The sequence below is a fragment of the Puntigrus tetrazona genome, chromosome 7 (genome assembly GCF_018831695.1).
Source record: "Puntigrus tetrazona isolate hp1 chromosome 7, ASM1883169v1, whole genome shotgun sequence".
NCBI classification, from domain to species: domain Eukaryota; kingdom Metazoa; phylum Chordata; class Actinopteri; order Cypriniformes; family Cyprinidae; genus Puntigrus; species Puntigrus tetrazona.
The window spans coordinates 6626439-6645795 of record NC_056705.1 but is presented as its reverse complement, the minus strand read 5'-3'; the positions used below and the strand labels follow the sequence as shown (position 1 = coordinate 6645795).

Genomic DNA, 19357 nt, shown 5'->3' with positions numbered 1-19357 from the left:
GTTCATTTTTAGTTAAGCAGCACCACTGTGGTAGTTTTTTGGCTGCTCTCTTAATTGGCTTTGGTCGGACGCCGAGCCCTGTCCGCTTTTCACGGACAAGAGGAAAAAACGAGTTCTGAGCCCCCTCCTGACAGCACGCCAAACACGCTTACTTTTACTGGGATTAATTATATGTAAGTAATTATATGTGACTCGGGAAATGTAAAATAATGATAAAAATCTACCCACTCCTTGTTTTTGAAACCCCATAAATTATAAGTAGTGCATCCCAATGGCCTACAAAATAATGAAAAAAAAAAAAAAAAAAAAAAGTATATTCTATTATTATACTAAAAAGTATAATAACCTTTTAAAGCCCTGTGCAAAGCATGATGGGACTTAAATTATGATCCTAGTTGCACAAGTAAAATCATTTATATACTCTCAACTCAAATGGATTAAGTAAAGTAGTTTATTTAAAAAAATTGTGTTGAATTAACGTCATTCGCTTAAGTAAATTGAACAAGTGTCAAATATTTGCATTGGCCTACTTAATTGAAACATTGATTGTGTAAAATTCAAACATATTGGAAAAGATTCAATTCTATGACTGCAGTGATAGGTGTGTTATATCTGATCACTGATATCCCTTTACAGGAACAGTGTCATCTGCTGGCAACGCTGGTAAAGTTTACAACATCAATAAAGGCATCATGCTTTTTTTTTTTTTCTTACCCTGTCACATGAAGTTCTGGCAGGATTGTAGTTGAAATTGGGAACTAATCAGTTTTGGTACGTGTCCCTTGAAAATAAAGAGAAAGCTAAAAGCATTATTATCACTATTGTTAAATACTGTATACATAAAAACAATTGAAATAACATGATGTGAACTAGAGAAGAGAGAGAAGAGAGAGAGAGAGAGAAGAGAAGAGAAGAGAAGAGAAGAGAAGAAAGAGAAGAGAAGAGAAGAGAATGTGCCAGTGTCTTTCCAGTTAGCATATATTTAGTTATGCACATCTGTGTATCTGTAAGGTTTTCATATGCATGTTATTAGGCTTTATATATTCCTAAATGGAGGAAATTGTTCTTTTTTAGCAGTTTCCTAAAAAACGATCATGTCGGACATCACGCAAAACACAGGAAGTTAATGGTTTTCTCTTCCTCAGTAAACGTAAGACTCAACGTTCTCTACACTCCTCGTCACTCAGTCAACCTGCTCATCTCCCCAAGCATTAGTCCGAACTCTATGAAGACGGAAACCATGACCATATTTGCTTTTGAGAAACACACCCCGGAGTAAAGTTCGGACAAGAGAAACTCTGACAGGAAGGGAGGGATTGTTTGTTTGTTCTCGACAGATATTAGTTGGAAACGGTGCTGTACGGCTGATACAAGCTTTGGATCCTCTGAGTCACTGCATGTAAGTAGTTCTTCTGTTCAACAGGTGTACAGTACTAAAAATCTTTAGGGAGACTTTTTCACGTGAAAAGGCATGACCTCGTGCTATTGACTCAAACCTTTGAACGGATACAGCTGCAATGATCTTCAACGAGTACAAACCCTGCTCTGAATAGTCAAACAACACTTATTTTGACATTTCTTTTTGATCTGCAGTGAGATTTTACATTCATGACTTTAATCTGAATATATTCTGTATAAAAAAAGTTCAGTTTTGTCGATTATATCTCAAGGGGGTTGTTGTAACTGATACCGAAACCTGATTTCTTGTCGTGATGATGGCCTTCACCAAGTTAGACATCTTCCTGAATCTACGTCTTTTGATCCTGGAACCAATCGGATCTCAAGAACCAGTTTATAGTCTTTGTGAGGTTTAGGTTTACAGTCAGTGTTAGGTTTAGGGGTGCAGAAATTTTTGATTAACATTTTGTTCAAGGGTCAACAAAAACGCAGACTCAAGAACACAGGCAAAATAAAGACGCGGAAATACATAAATGCATGTGATAATACTAGCATACTAGCTAGCATGTTATATACAATAACAAAAAGTATTCCTCATACAGTAAACGTTTCAATATTCCTCCAAACTGCGTTCATGTATAACGTTATGGATATCAGGATATTTAAATAAATGTAAACTTTAAAACTCTTATCATAAATAGGTTTGGTATTCCTGAGCAAAAATATTTTAATTTGAAAGCTTTGCTCGAATACAGTATGCTACCGTTTCATTTTCAAAATAAATTTGAAACATATTTGCTTTCCAGTAGATGGCAGCATTATTCTACTCATTCTAATGTTATCACCATAAATTGAGAAATGTAGATCTTTAAATTAATTTTGCGTTTATTTTACTAGTGAAATAAGCCCATTTATATACAAAAATGACTAAATTTGCCAATTTATTTATAAAAATACCGTAAATCCCCAAATACAGTACAAGAGAGTAAACATATAGGAAGTAGCTTAACACATTACACCAGGTGAGGCGTACAGTCTTGTTGAGAAATTAAAAGTAATTAACATAACTGCTCAAAAAGAAACATACTGCAGTTTTAAAAGTAATTAAAATAAATAACTGTAATATATGATGCCTAGTTAAGCAACACAAGAGAGTTCATATTCCCCTGAAAACCAATATGAGAGGCCTATAATGTTAAAGGTGCAGTGTTAGGAGTGATATGCAATGATAAATGCAATATAATATATGTAACCATGTTTTTAGAAGACCTTACATTTTTATTAACTTAGAATGAACTTAATATACACACCGCTGTGTTTCGTCACTACATTGTTCTTGTGAATGAAACACTGACACAATAACGAACATGTAACAATAATATTTGCAACAACATTGTTTTATGGAACAATTTATTAAATATAATTCCTTAATTTAACTTTTTGCTGTTGTCTCTGCGATCTCAGACTACAGCATAATACCGTATCGATTTACACATTGCACCTTTAAGTGCGCTATAATTGATTCATAGTGTCTTATCATATATACTTGAAATTATTAAAAGTTTAAAAGTTCAATTCCAAACCAAATATGAAAATTAGCCCATAATGTATTCACCCTGAAGCCATCTTAGGTGTATATGACTTTCTTCTTCCAGATGAACACAGTTGGAGTGTTAAAAATGATCCTGGCTTTTCCAAGCTTTTTGATGCTGGTGGATAGTGGCCATGATTCTGAGGCTCTTTTAATCATGTTTGCAAGATCTGCACTTAAAAAGACTTAATTTGAGTCTTTTAAAGCAGATTTATGGGTTTTTAAAGTTTTTTAAAGTAATAAATTCAAATCACTGACTTCCGCCAAACGGCCGTGTGTTTGTCCTCAAGAGTGGAGATCTGAGCCTGAGGTTTGTTGATGTGCCGCTGCTGCAGCCTCCTCCATCTCCTGGAGATCCTGGTCGGTATACTCCTGCTCAAACAGATAAGGATGTTCAAAAAACTCAAGCTCTTCTTCTCAGTGAAATCTTCATCATAACTTCTCAATTTAGACTTTTAGTTTGTTACCAAACTAAAACTGTTTAGTTTTGCTCTATCCTTGTTCGTCTGTTCTCTGGAGACTCTACTCAGTGAATGCGTCTCACGTCATCTGCGAGTCAGAGGTCAGCCACGGAAGCTGGAACTTGACTCTTTGGAATTTCAAATGTAAAAAAATATGAATATTTCTGGTTACAAAAATCCATTCATTCTGCTTCAAAAGACTGTTAAGCCCCCGGAGGCATATGGGGCGTTTTTCTGAAAGCAGTACTTGCAGAGCTTAAAAAAAAACATGGCCACTGTCCACGAGCAACTGTGCCATATTGATTGTTGATTATTATCCTATATGAAAAAGGCATCCTTAATTTACATCAGATTATTTTCTTTTACAGAGACTGACGTCATCAACAGACAAGGATCATGAAACGTAAGTTATTAATGTTGCATAATGTCACTTAAATGAACAAATATGGATGAAAACTCACATTATAACTGGATTGATTGATTGTCAGAGAGAAAGATCATCCTTCTTGGGAAAACAGGAGAGGGCAAAAGTAGTGCTGGGAATACAATTCTCAGAAGAGAAGTATTCGTCTCTAAAGCTTCAGCTAATTCTTCAACAAATCAGTGTGTAAGTGAAGATGGGATGGTTGATGAAAGACAGATCACAGTGATCGACACACCTGGATTCTTCGACACAGATCGTGATTTATGAAAAGATTAAATCTAAGATTGTGAAAGCTTTGATTGAATGCGCTCCAAAGATTGATGCCTTTGTCATGGTTCTTAAGATTGGAAGATACACAAGACATGAAAACGAGGTGTTTCAGCAAATTCTGAACCTATTTAAAGAGGATGTCTTAAAACACACAGTGATCTTGTTTACATTTGGTGAACAACTAGAAGGCCAGAGCATTGAAGAATTTGTGAAGGTCAATGAAAAGCTAAAGGAGATGGTTAAAAAATGTGGAGGTCGCTGTCACGTCATCGACAATAAACACTGGAAAAACTGTTCAGGAGACAAGAGCAACCGAGTTCAGGTGAAAAGTCTGCTGGAGACCATAGACAAGATGGTGGAAGAAAATGGACGCTACAGCAATAAGCTCCTTCATACAGTCAAGAAAAAATTCAAGAGGTGATGAAAATAAACGGAGGCAATCGAGAAGAAGCAAAGAAAACTGTTCATGAACAAATCATGAAGCAAGTAGTAGGAGCATCAACAGGAGTTTTGATCGGTGCTCTTCTGGGAGCAGTTGTTCTAGTACTTTCAATTCTGAAAGGACCAAAACATTTTGCAAATCCATGGTAGTCAAAGTAGTAGGAGCAGCGGCTGGTGGAGCAGCGGCTGGTGGAGCAGCGGCTGGTGGAGCAGTGGCTGGTGGAGCAGTGGCTGGTGGAGCAGCGGCTGGTGGAGCAGTGGCTGGTGGAGCAGCGGCTGGTGGAGCAGTGGCTGGTGGAGCAGTGGCTGGTGGAGCAGCGGCTGGTGGAGCAGTGGCTGGTGGAGCAGCGGCTGGTGGAGCAGCGGCTGGTGGAGCAGTGGCTGGTGGAGCAGCGGCTGGTGGAGCAGTGGCTGGTGGAGCAGCGGCTGGTGGAGCAGTGGCTGGTGGAGCAGCGGCTGGTGGAGCAGCGGCTGGTGGAGCAGCGGCTGGTGGAGCAGTGGCAGCGGAGATGGGCGCAGCGGTTGCAGGAGGCACTGCAGAAGCAGGAGCAGCAGCTGGAGGCGTAGGGGTTAGCACAGCTGTGATCACAGGAGTTCTCGGAGCTGCAGCTGTTGCAGGAGCTGTTGGAGGAGGAATCACCGGATGGAAAGCAGCAGAAGACGCTGATTCAGTGTGTGACGCCATGTACAAGTCAGCGAAGGCTAACTATGAGAATGCAAAAGCTACACTTGAGAAAATAAAAGAACTTGTTGAAAAAAACATGAAACAGAAAAATTGAAAAATAGATATTTAGTTGATTTGTATCCAGAAATAACAATCTCAAGCTTTGTTACCTATAGTTAACTATAGTATTAGCTATAATATTATATTTCACTTTAGGGAATAAACATTTGATTTTTATTTTTAAACCTCACAGTTCTATTGTGTTGCAGTCACGTGTTAATTTTGGTGTTCAGTTTCCAGTAAATTTAGCATATCGATATGGCCTTGGTCTCTTCTTAAGTTGAAATAGAATATATATTAATATAGAAGAGTGTTTTTGATTATTGTAAAGTCAGTGAAAAAGGATTTTATAATTGTTTGTAAAATAATATACCCTCTTTAAAAGTACTACTTTTCAACAGAGCCTGGATGTTTTCTATACTTCTTGTTTGTTATAGGCTACGCTATGCATAAGGTTCATAATCCAGTTTCATTGATGAGTTTATTCGGTAATTACATTCAACATCTTCTTTCCAACTTGGTGTTCTTTACAATTATTGCCAAGAAGTGTAATTTATCCAAAATATAAAGGGTACAATCATAAAAAAAACTCTTCTGGCTATGCCAAACAAGTTTTGTTACATCCATGGCATGCACAAATCATTTTAAATAATTTTAAGTTATGTTTAACGAATCCTCAGCCCTTGCCAATAGTAACCCCCAAAACACTAACATACCAGAAACCGTTTTCAATATAAATATTAAAGAGCATTGAACATAAACAAGTCTACCAATTTGATAATTGCAACGAAAAATCCTTAGTAGCACAAATAAAATCATTTATATACTCTCAACTCAAATAAATTAAGTAAAGTGGTTGTAAAGAACTGTGTTGAATTACTGTAATTTTCCTGTGTTAAATATTGTTTTTGGCCTACTTAATTGAAACATGTTATGAAAATACATTTAACCTGTCAGATTAACAAAAAGCAATCGTTTAAATGGGAAACCTAACATGATGATATTAAATAAAACATTACTAAACCGAACAGTGATGGAGAATCGTTTGTGAATAAACAGAAGTTTAGTCTCCTAAAAAAGAGAAGCATCATCCAGTGGCACTTTTCCAAAAATCAAATGACAGAATTACGGTAGGCGTATGGACAAATTTCCTTAGAAAGTAATGAACGAGCATTTCCCCAGGCAGCTAAGTCAAAAACGCTGTACATTGATTCTGTTGTAATGTAAACCATTACTTAAAACACAGGATCAATTAAACATGCACTCAGACTCGCTCGTATCCCACCAAACATCACGAGCCCGCAGAGACCGCCATAAAGCAGCGGAGCACTGATGGAAACCTGCAGGAACCTGATCATGACACCACCGCTGACTGGAAGGAATTACATTATACACGTCACGAATTAATTCAACTTTAGTACCCCAACTCACAAACTGACCTCGTTTCTCTTTACAAAGCTTTAAATAAGGAATAAGGTCTTTGTAAATTTCATCGCCATTTGGCCATTCGCGAAGACTTGCTATCCAACATGCAGTGAAAAAAAAAAAATCGCAGAGCAAAGAGGAACTCGCAGACAGAAAAAAATCTAACAATAAATCAGTTCGAGTGTCAGATAAACCAACCATCTCTTCCTCTTTAGTACTTAAAGCATTAAAATAACCATCTGGTCTCGTTGGCAAGACCTTTTCGGTTAATAAGAAACTCAAACTCTTTTGTCTTCTGAGATGGACAATACACACGCAGCGCATTAACATACAGACATCTGAGAGAAAATAGAAAAATCAGTAGCTTTTGCCCCCTTTCCTTCCCTTCATTCAGCTCCAATAGTACACATTCTACACGTAATCTTTAAAATCACATTCGTTACCATTTGAATAGTCTCAGTTCAAGTGGTACTGTTTACAAAAGTTCAGCTAAGAGATAAGAGATACTTGGCTCACAGTAAAGGGTGTGTCTTTCCGTGCATATCTTTCCCAAAAGGTGTTAACTTGGCTCGATCAATACAAACTGAAATGAGCAGTTGCTGTCTGCGTTCTAGGAAAGCGCTTAAGGAAACTTCTTGTGTTGATGTTCGAATCAGCCGTGTAATTGGGATAATATATATTTACCTGAGCGATAATACATTGATTTTATTCCGACTTACTCTGAAATGATCTTCTAGAGGAGAATAAGTGGAGGTTTAGAAACAGTAGAGACGACCAATTAGCATTTCAATTCAATTCAAGTTCATATGAAATGAAGTCAAATTAATTAAGAAAATTGAGAATACAACTTAAATTTAAAAACTTTGAAAGGCAGAATGCATAGGAGACCTTCATCCGCCAGTGGACACCTTCCTTGGGCCAATCGGGCGGACCTTATAACTGCATGATGCAAAATACGTACCAACAAGTACATCGCTGCAGTTTCCAAAACACGTGACTCACAGCAAAACTTGTATTCCTTTTAGCACAAATTTACAGATTTTCGACAAAGTGTCATTTTCGTTCAGTTGCTTGAAGAATATTATGTTTGAATACTAAGTATATGTCGGGAGATTTGAAAAACTGTTTTTATATCGGTTTTGCATTTGTCCACTATAAAGGTTTACTTATACAGAGATAACATTGTAACTACATGTCAACTAACTCTCAAAGTAGACTGTAAAGTTAAGTCAAGGGTGAGTAAAATAAGTTGACTTATGCTTTCAAAGTTTCTCATAGTGAGTATGTTGTGGACCCAAAAGAAAGTGTTAAACAAGATGTTAAGCAGAAAGTCTATTAATGCTAGTTGACATGCAGTTGCAAATTTACTTAATGTCTAAAGTGGACCATCGAAATAGCGTGTCACCAAATGAACTCAGTATTAAGATGAAACAGTAGTATATCATCATGTACCTCAGTGCCCAGGTAAATGTATGTATTTGTGAGTGCTAACACACGTTTGTACAGGAATCTGGAGCGCAGGATGCTGATTCAGAAATTACTAACAGGAGTGAGTGGTGGCTTGATCAAACAGAGGCGTGTGTGTGTGTGTGTGTGTGTGTGTGTGAGTGTGTGTGTGTGTGCCGTGTTTCTCCTGGAGGTGTGTCATTGACAGCTGCATATTTCAAATCTATTAGGATAGATTTTCAAATGATAAGAGACGTGAATTTAAAGACAGGAAAGAGAAACTCCACCTCTGAGAGAGAGAGAGAGAGAGAGAGAGAGAGACAGACAGAGAGAGAGAGAGAGAGAGAGAGAGAGAGAGAGAGAGAGAGAGAGAGAGAGAGAGAGAGAGAGAGAGAGAGAGCGAGAGAGAGAGAGAGAGAGACAGAGACAGAGAGAGAGAGAGAGAGACAGAGAGAGAGAGAGAGAGAGAGAGAGAGAGAGAGAGAGAGAGAGAGAGAGAGAGAGAGAGAGAGACAGAGAGAGAGAGAGAGACAGAGAGAGAGAGAGAGAGAGAGAGAGAGAGACAGAGAGAGAGAGAGAGAGAGAGAGAGAGAGAGAGAGAGAGAGAGAGAGAGAGAGAGAGAGAGAGAGAGAGAGAGAGAGAGAGAGAGAGAGAGAGAGAGAGAGAGAGAGAGAGAGAGAGAGAGAGAGAGAGAGAGAGAGAGAGAGAGAGAGAGAGAGAGAGAGAGAGAGAGAGAGAGAGAGAGAGAGAGAGAGAGAGAGAGAGAGAGAGAGAGAGCGAGCGAGAGAGAGACAGAGAGAGAGAGAGAGAGAGAGAGAGAGAGAGAGAGAGAGAGAGACAGAGAGAGAGAGAGAGAGAGAGAGAGAGAGAGAGAGAGAGAGAGAGAGAGAGAGAGAGAGAGAGAGAGAGAGAGAGAGAGAGAGAGAGAGAGAGAGAGAGAGAGAGAGAGAGAGAGAGAGAGAGAGAGAGAGAGAGAGAGAGAGAGACAGAGAGAGAGAGAGAGAGAGAGAGAGAGAGAGAGAGAGAGAGAGAGAGAGAGAGAGAGAGAGAGAGAGAGAGAGAGAGAGAGAGAGAGAGAGAGAGAGAGAGAGAGAGAGAGAGAGAGAGAGAGAGAGAGAGAGAGAGAGAGAGAGAGAGAGAGAGAGAGAGAGAGAGAGAGAGAGAGAGAGAGAGAGAGAGAGAGAGAGAGAGAGAGAGAGAGAGAGAGAGAGACAGAGAGAGAGAGAGAGAGAGAGAGAGAGAGAGAGAGAGAGAGAGAGAGAGAGAGAGAGAGAGAGAGAGAGAGAGAGAGAGAGAGAGAGAGAGAGAGAGAGAGAGAGAGAGAGAGAGAGAGAGAGAGAGAGAGAGAGAGAGACAGAGAGAGAGAGAGAGAGAGAGAGAGAGAGAGAGAGAGAGAGAGAGAGAGAGAGAGAGAGAGAGAGAGAGAGAGAGAGACACTGATAACACGCTGAGACATGAGGCTGCACAGAATGCAGAAGGAGCCACAGGAATACTTCGACTACTGAGAGGAATGAGAGACGACCGGGGAACTGAATTACTCGTTGAGGAACTAAGACAGAAAGAAAAGGGGATCTATCAACTTTGCTTTGACTTGTACTTTTAAGCCACTTGAAGTAAAAGAAGTACAGGAAGGTAAGACTGGTTTCCTGCTTTCTGATAATATCTGAGTCAGTCAGAGGTTCACTGTTAATAATTATCACTCTGTGTTTACAGCCAGAAAGATGTATGCTTATGATTTAAAGAAATCAGGCCAAATGTCTATAACTATTTTTTATTCCCTGATTATCTATATACAGTAGCCTAACGGATCTGTTTTATTAAGCGTGTGAGAGTTTAAATGTGTTTTTAGTAGATGTTTAACCAGGTACACATTTTGTCTACGATGACTTGTAGTAGTACACACTGCTATTTTTAGGCAGCATTCTTTAAAGACGGATTTCAGGAAACGTTAAGGAAGTTATGCATGATATGGTGGCTCACTTTCATCTGGAAAGAAATGAGGAAATAGGATGTACGGACTTTCACAGCTTTCAGGCTGAAGGTGGTGGAGCAGCCAGTGACCACTTCTTAAGAATAAAGGCTCTTAATTATTAAATCTCGATCGGTGGCTCCATGAAGAACATTTAGCACCCGTAAATGACTCTTTAAAGGTTAACATTATTCCTTTTAAAGAGTGCGTTCTCTCAACTCTTCACTCAGACTTCAACCAAATCAAAAGACACCCGAACAAGCCGATCAAGATCTTCAGGATTGCTAGTTTCAGTGAACCTCGGGGGCCAGGGTTCAGAAACCTTGACCTACAGGAGAACCGACCGACAGCTCGAAGGCTATTTGAAGGGATTGATTATGATTTCAGTGTAAATACGCTCTGCGCTTCCCAAACGCGCTGCAATAAAAACCCTATAAACATGCTTAATGATAGCAATTAGCGTTTATTATGTATAAACGGTAATAAGTGTGTCTAATTAGTTAAACATAATAAATACGGCATAATGTGGATCTTATGAACATGCATGCATGCAAAACATTATAAAAGGTAGAGTGGGCATGGTACTCTTTTGGATGCTACCATATTTATGCATTATGTATTTGTAGGTTATCTCGACACATGTGGATGATATCTGTTCATCACACTCCCACATTATGCAAGCTTTGCTATATTTGGGCTGCATACAGCTGTCAACGCTGTCTGGGCACACACTCGTGTCAGTGCACATCTTTTTTTTTTTTCAATGCACGTCAGTAGAATATTGTCATCTGTGTAAAGCTTGTAAAGACTCGCTGCTTGAGTTACGGGCCAGCGCTGTGAGACACAGCTTTAATAAACCGTGTTGAGCAACGCTCACGTTTCCAGGTGGTCGCATGGAAACGAGGATATTACAGTGGGTCGGTTCTTGTAAAAGCCAGAATAGAACATGACGTCCGTGTAGCGTACACTGCGGTTCAGACGTGTGTCGCAGGTGTACTCCTCACTCTATTGTGTTCCCACCGAGGGAGTGTTAGCGAGTGGAGGTGTGTGTCTCAGACTGCGTCGAGTCTCCCAGACAAACACCGCACGCTGCCCAAAGACCGGCCACTTTGATACGGGAATGTCTGGAAGTCGATCCGGGTGTGTTGTTATCATTCTGCCTTTCTTTTCGTCTGATCCTGGTTTCGTACGAGTCGGTTTTGGTGGAGTTGGGGAAGAGTTGCGAAAGGTCGCTGGAGTGCAGGGTTCATGTCTGGTCTCGCTATCAGGAAGCAGGTTTGATGTGGAAAAACTTGTTACGGAAATTACAACTTCTGTCCCGTTTTCCCATGAAACTGAACGTAAACAAAGACTTACCGTATACGGTACCTGCGCTTTTGCAATATTGATGTTTACACAGTAAAGCGTTTTTTCTCCTGCTAATAAAGTTGTTTTAAATCTACAGCCAACCTGTTTAAAATAATAATTTATTTGTTCTTTTTTTGTTGTTGTTGGGCCACAAAAAGGGTAAAGGTTCCGTTGATGTATGATTTGTTAGGATGGGACAATATTTGGCAAAGATACAGCTGTGAACAAATCTGGAATCTGAGGGTGCAAAAAAAATCACCTTTTTGGCCAAATGTAGTTCTTAGCAATGCACATTACTAATTATATATTAACGGTAGAAAATTCACATTGCACCATGATATTTAATTAATACCTGATGATTTTTGGCATCATTTTGAGTGTACTGTTGGCTATTGCTACAGATATACCTGTGCTACTTATGACTGCTTTGGTGATCCATTATTCATTATTTACTTTCTACTTGCAATATTTATTGGCAAAATGCACAAATTGTTACTCTAAGCTATGTGTGTCACAGTTGGCTTTTGGCCCATTCTTTCTTTATTGCCATGTTAAGATCTCGTATGATAAAGATCCTGTAGCCGTTTCTGATTGGTTAAACTGACAGCATTACGGTCTCCAGAAATTAGACGATACCTAGTGTATTCCTAGAACTGTAAAAATCGTGTCTCATATCGTTCGAGACCCGCATGACCGACTTCCTTGTTCCTGTGGGGCACAATGGGAATCCATTATCTTGATCCGAAATCTGGTTTCTCACGCAACAAACGCTGCTTTCAAGTTCCAGAAAAGTCAAAAACTACCATAAACAAGTGGTTTTCAAGTCAGACAGACAGACGTAGTTAAAACCATGACGCTCACTTCATTAGCTGAATGAAGCAGGTGAGTCAAACAATGAAGACACACAGAAGATCCTCAAAATTAAAAACCACAACCATCATAAACATCTAAAAACACCACATATGAGTTGTGCCCTACATTCCGAGCCTTTAAAGTCATATACTAGTTTTGAAACTGAAACTGTGTTATTGTGTATGTTGAAAGGAACCGATCGTGAAGTTTGAAGACTATAAACAGTCTTTAACAATTCACCGTTTGTGTTTGACATTACTTGGTCTTGGATCAACATTAAAGAAGCCGAAGACACCTTCATTTCTGGGTGAGCGTCGCTTTGATGATTGAGATCTTATCCCCGACCTCTCACGATTGTATCTGATCACAGTTGCAACATTAATGGTTAGACTAGACAGCTCATCAGTGCCTGATGATTAAATCCACGCAGCCCTGTGACAAACAGCTCATGTAAAGGTCAGGAGGAAATAAAGTCTGCTTGCACAAGCACCGTCGTAGCAGCAGGCCCAAAGACAGGGTTCTTCAGAAGAAACGCTGCTATCAGAGGTTTTGTGCTCCAGTTTGATGTTTGAAGTGGTACAGAGTACAGTGACTGATGGAAGCGTGAGATGTGGTCCAGGGAAGAGATAAACGCTTGTGAACGTTTCGCAGCTTTAAAGAATCTGTTTCTCAGGATCTTTAAAAAACCTCCTGACCTGCCAGAGCTACGTTTTGACGATTTACAAACCGAGAAAAAGCTGAAGCATCACGATGCGCTTATTGCACAGATCTGCGTTTCCCAAAAAGCATTGTGAACCTAAATTAATCTTAGCTTCCTTTGCAACGATCAGCTTAGGATGCGTTTGGGAAACACAGCCCAGATCACCACATTAACTCCTTTTTTATTGCAAAATTTTGAGGACTTCTCTATTACTAATGATGTTGTGTAAAAATGTGAAAATATGATTTCTTTACTTTTTAAAAGGTTCTTTACATTTCTCTCCTCTACTGAGCGTACACCGTTCCCATGACTCCTCTTTGTGTTATTTCCCAACTTTGATACTTATGAAGTATTATTACTAATAATGTTATGCAAAAACTAGTAAATATTACATATTTGCATTTTGTAGTAGTTTATTTCTAATAATAATATTAAAATATTACTATTACAATGAGTAATAATACATTTGTTCTGAAACAGTATCATTAATAGGATTTAAAAAATCTAAATCTTTTTTTTTTTCAGTTATTAGTGAGAAATGTGTGGAAAACATGGAAATAAATGTCTTTATATATACACACATAATAAATATACACAGTAAAATAAAATAAATAAAAAAAAGGCTTACCTTCTAGAAAATATAAAATGTCAGTCAGCAAAAATCACAATGATTTCCTGTATGAACTTCCTGTGAAAGGTTTGTGGGCAGATTTAGGTGTCTTCATACAGACTCAGGTATCAGGCAAGTTTCTTGCTGATCCTTCAGATTCATTGTGTGTTTTGTAGACTAGCTAGTGTTCTGGTCTCTCCCGAGGGCCTCTAATGGACGCCGGGTCCTGGCCGCCTGTGTATGGAGCTGGTGTCTCTTGAACAGATGATCTGCGGTCATATTGAATTGTGGAGATCTGGCATGAGGAGATAGCGATCGCGTTACGCGGACTCCTGTAATCACTCGAGCTAAACGTTGTGTTTGTAATGCATCAGGGAGCCTGGCAGTGTCTGCCGTGTGCTAATGCCTTCACTAATGTACAGTAAGTGGCTCTGTGGACGAGATTTTTCCGCTGGCCTTTTTGCAGGCCGCCACCGAGACGTGCCGAGGCTATGGCTTTCTGACCTGTGCTTCTGTCTGAAGACCGCGAGCGTCATTTACGGTGGCTCCCGCCCTCTTTACGAGCGTCTAATACCGAAAATATATCCGAAATGCAAACAAACGTGTTTGCTCTTAATACACATCCGCAGACGCTCGGCTGCCGCTGTGGTTTATCAATAAATGCATATAAATGCTATTAAGAACCTGGAGCAACTTCAGCAACAGGTCACATATAAATATATACTTCACATGCAGCAAGAACGTACCATTTACTTTCTAATCTCTGTATAAACCTCTCAAGACAGACCAAACACATACTCTGGGGTTCTTTGTTGTTGTGTTTCTGTACAGCAGTCATGTTTAACTTCAGGTTGTGAAGACTAATAGTCAAATCTGTATCATTATACTTTCAAATTACTTTTAAATTTGTGATTACATGTATATGTATATATACACACAGTGCGTTGCAAAAGTATTCATACCCCCACCACGCACATTTTTGTCATACTCTTAACTTAGTTGAGTTAGTGTTTTGGGGAAGGATGTGGCAAGCTTTGCTCATCTGCATTTCTTTAGATATATTTAATGAGGTTCAGGCCTTGGTTGTGTCTGGGCCATTCAAGGATATTTACAGAAGGTCTATAAGCTATTCGTGCTTTAGGGTCATTGTCCTGTTGGAAGGTGAAGCGTCTGCCCAGCTCTGGACTGGGTTTTCAATGGTTACTCCACCCAAAAATCATTTACCCCATGTTGTTTCAAACCTTTGTTTGTCTTCTGAACTTAATTTAAGATATTTTGGATGAAAACCGTGAGGTTGGTGGCCAATTGACTGCCAAATAATTAAGACTCAAGGTCTAGAAAAGTACGAAAGACGTCGTCTCAACGATGCCATCAGTGGTTCAACCTAACATCATGAAGCTACACTTTTAGTACTGAAAAAAATAAAATAGTGATTTTATTCGATGCATTTATCTACTGACTTTTTAAAACGGATGCCATTATCAAATTAAAGAAGTTCATTTGAAAGTATCAGTTGATCAGTAAAATGATGTTCTGCCAATTCACTGTGTAATGAGGAAAAAGAACTCTACTGAAATCAGTTTATTCAATAACTTCTCGCTGGATGCATATCACCAGAATTGACAGGAAACAAAAATTATCTACAAAGCTCCAAACTTACATTTAGTCGGTCACTGCATGAAATGATGCCTTCGTTAAACTGTATTTTTGAAGCTTCAGTTATATATTCACAGTTATATATTCAGCATATCCTCAGTTACTAAATTCATATTTATATGAAGACACAGATATAGTCATTTATAACATTTCATTACTACCTATATATCAGCAAGGATATATTAATTTGATCAAAAGTGAGAGCAAAGACAGTTATGCTATAGATTAATGTCGTTCTTTTGAACTTTCTATTCGTAAAATAATCATGAATTTAATTTTTAATAAAAATAAAAAAAAAAACTAAACATTTTGTGTCAGAAAATTCATATTTGATCACAGGAATGAATTACATTTCATTATATTTTACATAGAAAACCATTAGTTAATTTTTATTTTTTGATGAGAAGATACTTTTAAAAGCAAATAATAAATCAGAATTATTCCAAACTTTTGACCAGTAGTCTCATGCTATTATGCTACAATCATATTCAAAGAGTGTTTAAAACAAGCTAGAACTTCAACTCACAAAATATTCTCTTTTTTTAGGTTTGCCAAGATGACCTTGAACAAAAGTGAGCTTCTGTCCTCCAGCTCATTTGTCTGTCCCGGTCTGACTCTGAACACGACTCAAGGACACGAGACGATCTTGAGCAACAGCATCGGAGCGGTCACCGGCGCGTCGATCCTCGGCCTCGTGTTCCTCCTCGGCCTTCCCGGGAACGTCTTTATCATCTGGAGCATCTTGGCCCGAGCGCGGAGCCGCTCCGTCACCACCCTCCTGATCCTGAACCTCGCCTTCGCCGACGGCTTCCTCATGCTGCTGACGCCTTTCTTCATGGTTTATTTGCTTCAGCGCCGGTGGATTTTCGGCCTGGAGATGTGCAAAGTCCTGTACTACCTCTGCTGCGCCAACATGTACGCTTCCATATTCTTGATCATGCTGATGAGCCTCCACAGGCTGGTGGCGATAGTGTGGCCGAAGCGGGTCGGAGCGCTGACCAACCGCAGGATGCTCACGAGGGTGCTGGTGGGACTCTGGGTGCTCGCTTTGGGACTCTCTTCACCCGTTTTGGTTTTCAGGGAAGTCAGTAAGAGTCTCGTGTGCGACTGCTATCACCACAAACAACCACTACATGTGAGTCTTTTCTAATTATAATTATAATTCAGACTGATTACATGCACATCAATGAAAAAGTGCACAATGAATTGAACGAAGCTCTTCAAGAGACTGAAAATACACACATAATGCATAAACTCTCAGGCCATACGAGATGTGGATGAGTTTGTTTCTTAATCAAAAATCTTCAGTAAAGATCATCAGAACGAGACTCCAAAGAGCTGAGAAAAATATCATAATAATCCACACCACTCCATTCCATCAGTTAAGCTTGTGAAGCAAGGAACAGGATGTTTCTGAAAAATCCATCGGAAACCATTGCTTCTGGTCAAAATAATCCATAATAACAAAAGGCCCCACACATCAAATTGTTTAAAAGTTTGTCTTGCAAACATTGCTTGATCTTTGCATATTTCTTTCCTGATTCAGATTAGAAGACTTTTTCATTCGAGGAAGTAATATCATGAAACAATTTGAATTGATTTGCATAACAGTTTGAATGTGCAAAATACAGATTTGCTTACCTTTAAGTTATTTAAACCTCGAACAACATACGCTCTTCGTAAGCATGCCTCAGGCTCTCTGGAGGCATCTTTGGCTGCTTCTGTTCAGAGGATGTCTTCATCCGGTTTGTACATCTAAACTCTAGAAGTTTGGAAGTGTGTTGGTTCAGGAATGTGTGTGACCACGGTGGTGTGTCCATCGAAATCCAAGTCCTCAATCCACGATCTTTATTTATCAACATAGGAATGCAAATTTAACTTTAGTTGCATGCCAATCAAATACCTATCGGGAGTTCAAACCTCTCTCTTATAGGAGCTTATCCACATCATGCCATTGTCACACTGCATGAAGTTCCTGGCACAAATTTTTGTGGCCAAAACGCTTGGCAGAAAACTACATTTTTCATTTTTGCGATGTGTCCAACAAGCCTTCTGTCAGACATATGTTCTATAACAAGATGCAGTACAACACATCTACATCATTTATCTGTTCTTTTCCTCTGCAGGAGGTGATGCAGTACGGTATGGAAACATTACTGGGCTTCTTGTTGCCGTACGGCGTGATCATAGGCAGTTACGTGTGCATCCTGCGCAGGATCCGCAAGACGCGCTTTCGCAGACGCATCCGCAGCGAGAAACTCATCCTGGTGATCATCATCACCTTCGGACTGTTCTGGCTGCCCTACCACATCATAAACATAGTGCAGGTGTGTGTCTCTTTCCATCAAACGCTCCGTTTCTTAAACGTGGAAACAACCTAACCGTGTTTTCTTCACGCAGGTGGCTGCTGCTTTGTATCCAGACTGTTCTTCCGAAAAAGAAACGTGAGCAACTTAAAACACTCACACCACAACCTCAGCAACTTTAAAATGAAGACCAATCCATGCAATATCTCTTAAACATAGTCAGTTTTTTAAAATTATGTCAATTGTTTTTCCTTACATTTTCCATTAAGTTTGGTGTAATGCAATGCATTCACGCAGTTTAAGGTTAGGGTTCTTTTCTACACACCGTATATTACTTGTGTCCTGCCTTTCTGAAAGGCGCCAATTTTACAAAGCGTATCGAGAAATTTCTTAGCGTGCATATGATAACAATTTTTCACATACATGATATGCATACAACCATAATCCTAAACCATAAACAGGTCAATTTTTACGTATTTATACCATGAGTTTTTATTTGGTGTACTCTTCTTAACTTTTTTAAACTAAATAAGCTACGTGATGTATTAGGGTTCTGGAGTATCATATGCACGCCAAACACGTGCGTGTCATATATACGCCATGTCCATGTCTGCGTAGAAATAGCACGTATTTTCCTTTATTTTTACTATTTATACGCACTTATTGTGCAGGAACCCGACCCAGACTTTTAAATTGCTTTCATAGCCGCTCATTTTTAGGAAAAATACAGATTCAAACCCAGCTGTTCTTTCTTTGACAGCCTACAAAAGGTCAGGGCGGCTGCGGCGCTCACCTCCACCATAGCCTTCGTCAGCAGCTGCATAAACCCAGTGCTGTACACCTTCGCCGGGAAGTCGTTCATCCGACGCGAGGGTCTGGCCTTCATGGCGCGGCTGTTCGAGGAACGGCGCTGGAGACGACGCGAGGATCCGGCGCAGCAATCAGAACAGCCGCGACCGAGAGAGGGAGACCGACGAGAGAGAAAGTCTCAAAGACAAAGACTCAGACTCCACCACCAGCACGGCCGCTAACGCGAACGCGGTTATTAAAGCTGCGCCGCAGAAGAACGGAAAGTGAGCGTCCGGCGACTCGTTACGGTGGTGATCGCGTCGGGCTGTGCGTCGGCACGGTGGGTGAATCGGGACAGCTTGTGCTTTTGTGGCGGATGGAGGTCAAGTTTGTATTTAAAAAAAAAAAAAAAAAAAAAAAAAAACGTTTACCAGTGGTGTACCCCAAAAACAAGAGAACAGGTCGGTGCCAAAGCATCACCGGACCGAGAACCGAGGCGCCCACACGGGGTTTAAATGTTAAATAATGGACGAGGAACAGGTTCTGACTGTTAAAAAAAATGTCTGTTATGTCCAAAATGAGTGTTTGTCCAGTAGAGGCGACACGCGACCGAGAGACCGAAGGCACCTGCTTGGAAGAGTGACCCCAGAGCCTGGACGAGGGCGGGGCCACAGATTAAGGAGGGGCACGTATCGCCCGCCCATCCCCAATTTTACTAGTTATTAGTGTAGAGGATTGAGCATGTGTCTTTAATGTACGATTTTATGAATAATCTATTTGGACGCACTATTTAGAATCAATTGGCAAAGTTTATTAATAGCTACTCAGATGAATGATAAATTAATCGTTAAATTAAATTAATCTAATTTTATTGCGCTTTTCACAATAAATGAACCAAAAATATTGTTTTTACTAAAATAGCAGTAATAAAGTGATTGTTTAAGCAA

General features: G+C 39.7%; 1 protein-coding gene and 1 pseudogene across 1 annotated transcript; one reads left to right on the top strand and one right to left on the bottom strand.

The window, feature by feature from the left end:
- Positions 1 to 4398: 4398 nt before the first annotated feature.
- On the bottom strand, positions 4399 to 6331 carry LOC122349033 (vegetative cell wall protein gp1-like). Its single transcript, XM_043244957.1, has one exon. The coding sequence runs from the start codon at positions 5268 to 5270 to the stop codon at positions 4620 to 4622; it is 651 nt and encodes a 216-aa protein (XP_043100892.1). The 5' UTR covers positions 5271 to 6331; the 3' UTR covers positions 4399 to 4619.
- Positions 6332 to 9589: 3258 nt separating this feature from the next.
- Positions 9590 to 19001, top strand: LOC122349006 (annotated as a pseudogene).
- Positions 19002 to 19357: the final 356 nt, after the last annotated feature.

Bases quoted from the DNA above. Each gene is read 5' to 3' on its own strand.
- LOC122349033 (XM_043244957.1), bottom strand. From the start codon at position 5,270: ATGGCGTCACACACTGAATCAGCGTCTTCTGCTGCTTTCCATCCGGTG.